An 11,811-nucleotide genomic window follows, 5' to 3' on the forward strand; every position below is an offset into this window, starting at 1 on the left:
TGATCATCATGAAAGCCAGTTTTGAAGTTTATCCGTGAACGATATCAGACTCAAAACCTCCTGAGACGAATCTGTTCCGTCTGTTTTGGCAAAAAGATTTGTGAATAGAACTGAGGTTTAATTTAATAATTAAAGATGTTGCCTCATCTTTCATTAGACCTCAAAGAAAGCAGAATATTGAACTATCACTTCTTTTGCTTAAAAATGCATGCTTTTATTTTGAAAGAACGAACTTGAAGCTGTTCCTGTGATGAATATTTTAAAACATTCAATGCAAATTGCCATGCATGTGTATATACACCTGTACGTTGTGTTTTTCTACTGTTGGGAGTAATAATGTATTAGGATATTATCAGCAACCGCAGCCTCCCTGACATAACTCATGCAAAGCGTGAAGGCGTCTGTCAACAATCAAGTCAATTCTCTTTCGTGTCTCACGGAGGAGCGACCTTTGCCTGCCGCAACCTCAACCACTCACCAGCAGCACCGCGTGCTGATCTAATAATGTTTGTGCCGCGTTACCTTCTTCTGTTTTTCTATGCTGTTTATCGATTGAAAAAGATGAATCAGCTCTCTCCTCTGCCAACTGAAGCCTTGAAACGCTCCTCGAGCTTTGTCCGTGCAAACTCTGAGCAATATATTATGTTGAAAAACTCGCAGGAAATTCACAGTGGAGAACAAGACGTGTAAGTTACTTTCTGCGCCGTATTGTATTTACAAAATATTCGTGATCTTTCTAAAATAAATGAGATGTTTTTACTGTTTCGACAGGACCTCTCAGCGTGATCTCTACAGCTTGGTTGCACAACAATCCTGAAGTAACGGACCAGTCCATGTGAGGGCATAATGCTTGTTTATAAATTTCTGTAGGTTGCAGCCATCGTTCTATCGTAATAATAATTACTCACCGAGTTATTCTCTAAGATTTTGAAACATCTCAAAAAGAAAGTCGGATGGGGAAGAAATACAATTAACAATCATGACGTGAAACTGTGAGTTTTAATATCCATCAGCTGACCATGATGCGCGAGAGCGCAGTTATCACAACAGTCAGTGTATCTGTCTGTCTGTTTACGCGATTGTTATTAGCTCCTGTTTCACGCTTCTTGGTTCAGTGATGTTGCAGTGTTCGTTTTAGCTTTTCAGAGTAAAAATTCAAGCACTTTCAGGTACCTAACCAAAACAATTATGAGGCTCCTTAAAGCCTTATCGGGACATCTAAATCGTTACTTGTGTTAACTAACAACACGAGAGAAAGGCTCGATTCATTACAGATCTGAAGCTTCTTGACTGACCTGTCAGACTTTGTATGAACCCTTCCCATGTATAGTCAGGATAAATTAAGCTATACTTGTTCAAGAATATCTCATCGGTGGCGGTGAAGAGAGTCGACGCGCTTAAAAACTGTTCGTCACTTACTGCACGCCTTCACATGTCCCAGTGTGCGTCGTCCTGTGTGCGTAGACGTTTTTCGGCTGGCTGGCTGAGGTTTCATCGCCTGATCCCCTCTCTTGGCGGAATGTCCGTGCAAAAGCGTCATAGAAGGGGTGCGCCGCTCGCGGCCCGTACTGTGAGCGTGTCCTCGTGTCCGTGGTGACAGCTCCCAATGACCCCTGCAACAACGAAAAACACACGATTGGGATCAAAGCGGTGCGGAGGGAACTTAACTGCAGCCAGATGTACTGGCTTTAAGTAAGGGTGAATAATATAATATTTGTGCACGATGGAGTGACAGAATATTCACTATATTTTAGTAGAACCTAATTGCAACAACTTAATTCAAATGTTTGTGGTTTACTGAGAACAATGCCAAATATTCTTAAACTGAAAATCTGATGAATCTCTTGAGCGCTAACATAATGTTGATGGACCATTTTTAACCGTTATGTAGTTCCATACTAGATACAAAATGAGTAACACGATACCGTACCAGACAAAGTCTTATTGCGCTACCGTACCAGACAGTATCGCGAACCGTACCAGACAAAGTATGCGATACCGCACCGTAACCAGACAAAGTATCACGATAACCGTACCAGACAAAGTAGCGCGCGATACCGTACCAAGACCAATATATCGCGATACCGACCAGACAAAGTATCGCGATACCGTACGACAAAGTATCCAATACCGTACCAGACAAACGTAGGCGGCACGATTACCGTACATATAAAGTATCGCGATACAGTACCAGACAATAAGTATCGCGATACCGTTACCAGACAAAAGTATCACGATACCGTACCCAGACAAAAATTAGTCGCGCTACCGTTACCAGACAAAGTATCGCGCATACCTTCGACCAGACAAGTAGCGCACGAATACCGTACCAGACAACGTAGCGACACCGTTCAGTACCACGTATCGCGCTACCAGTTACCAGCAAAGATACCGACAGACAAGAACACGAAACCAGACAAAGAATCACGAAACCGTACCAAGACAAAGAATCGCGAAACCGTACCACCACAAGTTCGCGATACAGTACCAGACCAAAGTAATCGCGATCCATAGTAGACAAATTCAGATACCGTACAGACAAAGTATCCCGATACCGTACCGACAAAGTATCGCCCACGAACGCGTACACAGACAATGTATCACGACACTTATACCATTATCGCGATACTGCGCCTTTTATTATTATTTTTATTATCTTATGAACTGCAATGTATTTGTACAGTTTAATAAATACTATTAATTACTTATACATGTTGTTTGGTGCAGGATAAACAGAATACCTGGTGAAGTAAGAATTAGAAGAAAAAACATTTGTGTTCCCATTGACGACACGCTGCGGCAGACTCGCCACTCGGGCCGGGTGCTACTCTGGCCACGGTGGAGTGGTCCGTCTCTTGTTTAGACTGTAAGCCGTGCACGCATCTGATGCGAGACAGACCTTATCTTGTGTTTGTTCTGAAAGCGGCAGCTGTCTTCAGGAGTTCGTTCTTGCCGGCTAGAAACACACAAACAGCCAATCAGCTAACAGAGGGCGGGAGCCAGCATGTGGAAACAAGCCTATCATTATCCTCGGAGTCACATCACAGGCAAACAGCCAATCAGCAGCTGTGGAGGTCGGTTGCAGTAAGTTGCCGTGTTGGTTTGTTACGGGAGAGAGCACGCGTGAGAGCAGAAGGGACAGGAAAAAAACTGCACCGGTAAGTTTAGTAATCCGGAATGTAGAAATTCTGGTATAGTAGGAACCGTTATGATTTGGCACCGCAGGTACGGTGAAACAGTGAGAGCGGGTCCCACCATGCGGGTACCACCGCCATTTTTCTACAGTAGCCCAGAACAGACAAACTAAACACTGATCTAGATATGGTCAAGTTTTGCTTGTTTTTTTTTAAATGTTTTATGTGATTTTTTAGTAGATTGCCAATTTTGCCCTTGTACTTGGAAGAATAATGCCACTAATAATAACAACACACCTTTGTATTATGTATGTGGTGTACTCTAAAACACGTCCAAACAGTAATAATCAAATATAATTTAATATTTGGCAGTTGTTGATGAAATGACACTTCAGGCCTCCAGGCAGGCGGCTAAACTTCACAACTTAACCCCGCCGTGTGGCTGTCAAACTCGGGCCAGCTCGGACAGAGTTCAGAGCCGGTCACATCGCTACCGGTTAACTGCCACACACACAACACAACACACACACACACACACACACACACACACACACCACACAACGGTTCACGGTTCGGTTCTGCTAGCGGACTTAGCGTAGCATAGCCCGCCCACCGAGGGCTAACACAGTGACCGGCAGTTGCGGCGTCAGTGTCCCGGGTTTAGAGAGGACCGTTGTCCGCTTCCAGCACCGACTAACCACGCACACGGAGCGGGCTGCTCACGCTGACGACCCGCTGAGACAACGGGACTACAACCTGCCGGACATTAACGCAGACTTTACATCGTCGTCTTCGCCCCAGTGCATCTTCTTCTGTTGTTGTTGTTGTTGAAGGAACCGAAGCGAAGTTCCCGCAGCTGGACGGGCCCAAATCAAACGTACCACTTCCGCTACTCTGCGCCTTTGCAAAGTAAAAGTCAGCCCCTTAGTGCATGGGAAGTTTCGGTTCTTTTTAGGGAGTCGGATCATTTGACTCAGCTCACAAAAGAAGAAGTCGGCTCTCTTTTGGCTGCACCCCAACAACTTTTTGTTTTTATTAGATTAGATTAGATTGGATTAGATTAGATTAGATTAGATTAGATATCATTATTTCATCCCACCACGGGGAAAGTTACTTGTTTTACAGCAGCAGAGGAAAGTCGCATACACTACAGAAATAGAAAAACAAACACACAAAACAGACAGAAGAAATATCTCTATAACTACAATAAACACCTCAAAACAGGCACAAGTACCGAGGATAAAGTGGGCATGATATATAAAAAGAGTATTCCAATGTTAAATTACCATAGTGTAAGACTATCGCAAAAAAGTGACCTTGATACAAATAATAAATATTAGTGCAAGAGTCGCGACCATAATATAAAAAAATTACAAAAGTAAGTGACCATGATGATAAATAATTATGCAAGGTATAAAATAAACTAAAATTTCATATTTTTATATTTTTTACATCTTTTACTTTTTTTACTTTACTTTTTTTTCTACTTTTATATTTCATTTTTATTGTTGTTTACCACTGGGATACAGGGGAAACACAATTTAATTCTTCTGTATGTCCTGTACGTAATGGCCAGCAAATTGACATTAAAGTGACTTCACTTGACTTGTAATTTAGTGCTGTTTTGCCTTGGTGATTTGTCTTTGTACACATATATCACTTACATTGTACTGAAGTATTCAAAAGTAACAAATACATTGTCAATATCAATAAATTGCTGTAGCCAATAGTGTTGCTAAGTTTTGAGTCTTTACTGACTCTGGATCACTGACTCTTGGACAGTAAACTGAAACTAATCTTTTTTTGAGTCATTTTCATTCATTTACATTTGTTCCACTAGTGCAGCGCTGTAGCCTTCTTGGGGCTGAAAAAAAGATGTAAACGTGGACAAATGAAAAGAAAGACTGATCTGGTATGACGAACCGCTGTTGCATACTCGCGCCTTTCAAATTAAAAGTCAGTCGGTTCGCTTTTAGGACAGTTGGATCAATTTGACTCAGCTCACTCAAGAAGAGTCGGTCGTTTGGCCCCACAACGATCTCTTTTTTATCATTTCATAATTCAATTTTAGTGCTGTTTTTTGACTTGTGATTTGTATGTGTAACACATATATCATTAAATTAGGAGTACGGTGTTGGATTTTAAACTGTCCTAAAACAAGCAGAAATCAAATGCAGTTTCGTGTTGAAACTTTGTATTCTTTGCTGCTTCACATCTCACAGCTCGGCCTGCTGGAAAACCCATGGAGCTGAAGAATCCGCATTTGGAACTTTGTGGTTGTCTAGAGGTAATAAATTACTGATGCAGCAGACATTGTAATCCAAACTCTTCACCGCTTCAACGTTGTTTGGAACGCGTGGACCTGATCTAAAATCATGAGAATGGATGAAAAGTGAAATCTGTTTTTTAGCATAAGAGATAAAGTACAGTAAAACACTGCACACACACACTGCAATCACAACTGCCAACCTTTCATTGCTGTAAACATTTGCATCCACTTCAATCTAGCCGGGCCAGAATCAAACGTACCCACTTCGCTACGCCTCGCCTTTCAACATATAAAGTCAGTCAGCACGTAGTATGGGAATTTGGTCTTTTTTAGGAGTTCGGATGCATTTGACTTCAAGCTCACCAAGAAGACAGAGTCGGCTCTTTTGGCTCCCCCAATGCACTCTTTGGTTTATTCACTTATCCTTTCGTATTCAAATTTTAGGTGCTGTTTTTGACTTGTGATTGTATGTGTACAACATATATCATTTAATAACTTGTACGGAAGTATGTCAAAAGTAAAAATTACATGTCTAATATCAATAAATTGCTGAGACAATATGTTGGTACGTTGAGTCTTTTAACTGACTCTGATGGACTACTCTTGGGACGTAACTGAACTAATCTGTTTGGTTGTAGTCTGTTTCGTTCATTTCGTTTTGTTCACTAGTGCAGCGCTGTAAGCCCTTCTTGTTGCCAATGTAAACATGAACAAATGATATAAAAGGCTGATCCATATGGAACGAACCACTGTGCATACTCCAATGTGACAAATGAATGAGAGACTCAAACGTGCTAACACGTCGTGAGTCGTGACTAAATCTTTCCTGTTTCCTGCCCTGACCGACTTATGCCGACTGGCCATGTGGGGATCATATAAAGATTTGTTGAAATTGAATGGATCGTTCATTAATGACACACATCTATTAGAAAGGAGAAAGAACAGGAAATTGCTGGTGTAACTGCAGAAGGAAAAACTCATCGATTATTTATTTAGCAGGCTTGTTGAAAAGACGTAAGAGATGCATGCATACGAGGCAGCGTGCAGGCTTCTTTGCAGAGGACTTTATGCACTCTGTTGTCATATACTGACCTCAGCTTGCACTACAGACAGATATTTGTTTTTATATATTTCATATTGTTTATATTTTAAAACCTTTTTTTATCTTTCTATATTTTTTACATTTTTACTTATGTTTATTCTGCGTTCTCACACTCTCTGACCTCAGGTGTTTCTTGGAGTCATTTAATTTGACACAAATGATTTAGGAAGACGATCAGAATTAGAATCAGCTTAGAATTAATGTGTACGCATACAGAGGTAACAATTTTTAAAAATCCAGTTTTGAATCCAGGATAGTTAGATCTGCATCTAGCAATAAAAACATACAACATGTGTCATAAAAGTACAAAACTTGGCAAAAGAAGAGCGTTGCTGCTGTAGCATCAGATTAATGGGTTTGTACTATTTAATAATAACATGTTATGCAGAACTTCTGCTTTCTTATTCAAACTACAGTTATTATTTTATTTGAACAGCTCAAGCTTTAAACAGGAAGTCTTGTTTCTGGCCATTTTATTTCCTTTCTGTGGTTTCTCTTGGGTTTTGTTTCACTCCCGCCTACCAGGCCTTCCTCCCTCCTCTCCTCTGCTGCTGTCTGCATTATTCAACAGTGAAATAATTCTTTAAAGCTTCGGCGTCCCAGTGGGACTGCCAAGAAAATCAATGTTTGCTTTGGTTGGAAGAAACAAAACAAAGATCAATAAAGAGAAAACTCATGTATATGATGAATCCATCAGAGACGTGGTTGGATTCAAACTGTCCTAAAACAAAGCAGACTTTTCCATAAATGCAGTTTCTGTTGGAAAACTTTGTCATTCTTTGCCTGCTTCACTCTCACAGCTCGGCCTGTAGCTGAGATCCTCACTTGGACTCTGTTGTAATAAATTACTGATGCAGCAGACATTTAATCCAAACCTCTTCACCTGCTTCACACAAGTTATTGGGACACGTGGTGACCTGAATCTGAAACCTGAGAACGGATGAAAGTGAAATCTGTTTTTAGCATCCAGAAGATGAAATTAAAGTATACACAACACCTGCCATCAAAACAACTACTGTAAGCTTGGTATGGTAAACTGCCGACCTGTCATCGCTGTAAACATCTGCATCACTCCAAGACAAAAAGAGGATGTATGGAATGAAAAAACTCACATTATATAATCCAGAGTGTGACGTCAGAGCCGCTGTGCTTTGTTGTAGCTCGATAACCTCGACTGTAACGAGCTGTTCATCTGTTTTCTTTTCTTTGTAAAGACTTGTCTTGATATCAGATTCAGTATATCCATGTTGATTAAAGCTGAAGGACATCAGAAACTAATCTGCACTTTACCAAAGAAAACACTACTGATATTGATAAATTTAATAATACTGCTATTCTTCAAGGTTTCAAAGACTTAAACTTCTGTTCTTGAACACAGCTACAATATACGAGGTGCATCTGTGGAAAGATGTTCTGTACAGTTTGTTCAGACGGCCTAGGAGGCAAACGCTCGTCCAGTCGGGCCAGTCATTTCTCTGGAAGTTGAGATTCTGCACAGGTTTCTTTATTTTGGGGGTTGGGCGTGAGGAAGTGTGCTGCTTTGAGCTGCCTGGACGTTCAGGTGGGCTGTAGTCCTGCTGCAGTTTGAGTTTTACTCGTCCCTGCCAATGATGGAATGACCTCATACTGCACTGGAGGTCGACTGGTGCGTGTGGTCTCTGCTCAGCTCTGCTGCTCGGCGTTGGCTGAAAACACTGATGGTAGTGGAGGACGGCCAAACCTTCATCTGTCACATTTCTGGCTGCTACAAACTCAGCAACACATTTTGATTTTCAGAGGGGAATCCCAAGTTTCAGCAATTTGGTCCACTGCTGCACAGGCTGCTACATTTACACCTTCAAACTAAAAGAAAACGCAAATAAACTGATGCACAAAACAACCATGAAACATTTCTTACTCAGCGTCAGTTTTAGCAACTTAGAACGACGTGTGTGTTTCTTTATTTTTGAGTTTTGCATGCTCTGTGTTTAGATCAGGAAGGATCTGACTTCATATGCAACAGTGAGCAGACAGAAGCTGCAGCCAAACCTCATATCTTCACTTGTATTACTTTGTATTATTATCCAAGGCAATCTAACACATTTTAACAAATGCAGGCCAACTAAGCAAAGAGTCACATTGTGGCTAATTAAGCTTGTAAACCAAATAAGTACCTGAAATGATGCAAGAAGAACTTCACCTCCAGGTGAGCAGCAGTAGATGGCGCCATCGTTAATCCATGGAGCAGACTGCAGCTCATACACTGTGTTCTTTGTAGCCGTTACAGACATGTTTCAAATGTTTATTAGACAAGAACAAACAGATTTAAAATAGACAAACTGACCTGTAAAATGTTTCAAACTTTGTCGTAGACACTGAAGTTTTCTAAAGTTTGCTGCACAAACAGGTCGAACACTTTCTGTGTGTTTGCTGCCTTCTCTGCAAACGCAGCGTACTTTTTAAACTCAAAGAATTTTTATCTCTTTATACTACTCTGGTTAAAAACCACTAATGAAGATGTGATAATATATTACATGCTTTACTTTCTTACTCACACCCATTCGAGGATAGTCAGCCAGATCTAAAGATCAAACTGGCAACCTTCATTGAAGTAACCAAAGAAGATGGAGGACTTCTGGTGCATCTACTGGTTTCCTATTTGGTTAAATTGTGCATGTGCAGATCGAGGATCTGAGCCTGCTGCAGCTTGATAACCTCGCCTGTAACGAGCTGTTCGTCTGTACGACACGCTGTTTTCTGATTGATTGTTAATTAATTAAGCTTGTCACATATTTCTGGCTGTTTGTTGTTTTCTTCCTCTCTGCAAAGACTCGCTCTTGATATAGATGTACTTAATTACGGCGCACGCTGACGCAGAGAAATAATAGTTCATCTGTCAAGTGCTGTTTTTGTTTTTGTTTCACTTTAATGGGATAAAAGTCAGACTCTGACACTTACAAAACATTTTCCTGTTGATCTGTGCACTTGATCTATTCAAAGATCCCTAAAATGTTCATCTGAAATACATGAAATACATGAAATGCACGCACGAGAGCATGAATGCATGTGCAAGTAATTGAGCTGTCAGGAGGAAGTCATAACAGTGAAGAGGGACTAAAGGTCAAGATTACTATCGTTTGCACAGACGTGAGAGGTAGAAGCTAAATGAAAAGGAACTACAGTGTTTTATGAAGGAAAAGGAGGATTGCACATTGCCATCAAAACATATTGAGTTTAAACCTCTGGTGGGAGGCGAATACTCTCCAACGAGCAGACGCTGGGGTCCATGAAAAACTGAGTGATTGAGGAAGCGAGGGCGTCCAATGAAAACATGTAGAGGATGTGTGTTTCGAGCTGATAGGCGGCACAGCGAGCTGCACGAGCAGGACTTTGCTCCCTTTTAAAGCCTTCGTGGAATTTAATAATACCGCTGTTGTGTGAAAACTTCATGACTCTAATTTTGGGGTATTTTAGTTTTTTTTGGGGGGCAGGTTGTGAACAACTGTTGGCCTTTTCAAACCCTTTCAAACATTAATGGACGGATTTTTCATTAAGTTCAGGACAAAAGCTTTTCTTAATTCCTCAACAGCCGACCTTTTAGAAATGCAATTATGATTTCTTAGAGAGGAGAGTGTGAAACGATCATTTATCTTCACGTTGAAGCTTCCTGCATATATGAAATGTAAAAATCCTAAAGCTGCATTTATGGGTACAGTGCTGACTAAGGCTGTTTGAGGGGCAGGGGTGGAAATAAAAGGGGCAACAGATATGTGGGGCAGAGCAGCTCGAGCTGACAGGAAGCCAGACACAAACAGCACACAGAGAAGCCGGTGGATTTTCAAAATAAAACATCCCATGAACAACTGCCAGTCGTAAAAACAAAAGACAAAAGAGATACAAATAAAGTACGAATCATATTTACACACGTAGAAGCACATTTAGAAGAACATATAACAGTTAGGATGGCAAGGAGGGATTAAACGCTGCTGAAACGCTCCGGTAAGTTTTGGATCCAAGGGTTTGGACCAAAACAGCAGCCGTGACGTGACAGAGACCCGGGATTCGGGGACTTCGTCATGTTTTGTCCACTGGAAGAGCATCCATGAGGGCATCTTTGCTTTTGTTTTTTCAAACTGGGACTGACAATCTTTTACTTCAGCTCAAGAAACAATGGGAGCAAAAACAAAAATGTTTTTTGCCTTTATATTTTTTCAAGTGTAAATCAAAATCTGTCAACCAAAAATAAAAACGCACAGACCTGTATACAAATTATACAAGCCAAACTAAGACCTGTGCCTTAGAACAAAAACATGAGCTGAAAGAGGCTATAAAAAACGACACGTGTTATCTTCACACAGTGATCTGATTCATTGTTAATATATTAAAAAAAATTTGCATAGTTAAAAAGACAAAACCTGGATGTTTCCCTTCATGAAACAAACACTGAAGAGGGTTTGTCATATTCATCCTGAACTCGACGCCGGTTTGTTTTTCTCGTAATGAGAATGAATAAATCATCACATATGCTGAGCAACCGCTGCGTTCACACTGCTCAGACTCTCAGGATGCTCGCGCATGAAAGTGAGAAAGACCAGCTAGAGACCCCACTGTGGAGTTAATTATGGTAATAAAGTGCATGGCCGGTGGGAACGAGCGTTGCAGCAGCAGCTCTGCCTGTTGTGGCTGTTGAACTCATAAAAATAAGGAGGGGACGCGTCTTAATGTGTATTTTGATGAAGATGAGATGGTGGAAGAACATCAGAAAATGCTTTAAACTTTACTCTCGCTCTAAGCTTTTGGTTTGGACAAGATGTGATATTTGGAGCATGCACAGTGAAGATTTACAAAGGTTAATTTCTCCTGGATTCATGTTTCTCTGCTTCACCCTGTGCATGTCACCGCAGATCAATAACTAAATCATACAAACATTTGTGACCTTGTATTCAAACAAGCTGATTCAGATTAGAGAGACTTTATCTTTTATTATTAACTGATTTATTCTGTGAGTTTTATTTTTATCGGGAGTATAAGTATTTGCAGTCTGGATTATGTCCGCTGGAAAAGTCCTCCAGTGATAACAGCCACATTTTTGTCCTGCATGCAAGTCATGAGGACGTGGCTGAGGTGGAAAAAATGCAGGATTGTGATATCATAGGCCGGGGTTCAACATCCTGAGTCCAGCGGTGGTCGAGGCCACGAAAGCACTTTGGTTAAAGTTAGGGTAAGAATCAAGAAAACACATTCTGCAAACTGTACAGCCAATAATGTCCAATCTGGCCCGGGGTCAGATTTCATGCTTTGTTTTAATATATATATTACTGGCATGC

General features: G+C 40.9%; 1 protein-coding gene across 1 annotated transcript in view; it reads right to left on the minus strand.

Annotated features, from left to right (window-relative positions):
• zdhhc13 (zDHHC palmitoyltransferase 13) overlaps positions 1-4,019 on the minus strand; it is a 26,333-nt gene extending 22,314 nt beyond the window's left edge. The window contains exon 1 of the mRNA XM_019253467.2: positions 3,917-4,019. Coding sequence (XP_019109012.2) covers positions 3,917-3,940 — 24 coding nt within the window. The 5' untranslated portion in view covers positions 3,941-4,019. The remainder of the gene's footprint in view (positions 1-3,916) is intronic.
• Positions 4,020-11,811: the final 7,792 nt, after the last annotated feature.

This window comes from Larimichthys crocea, chromosome VIII (assembly GCF_000972845.2).
Source record: "Larimichthys crocea isolate SSNF chromosome VIII, L_crocea_2.0, whole genome shotgun sequence".
NCBI lineage: Eukaryota > Metazoa > Chordata > Actinopteri > Sciaenidae > Larimichthys > Larimichthys crocea.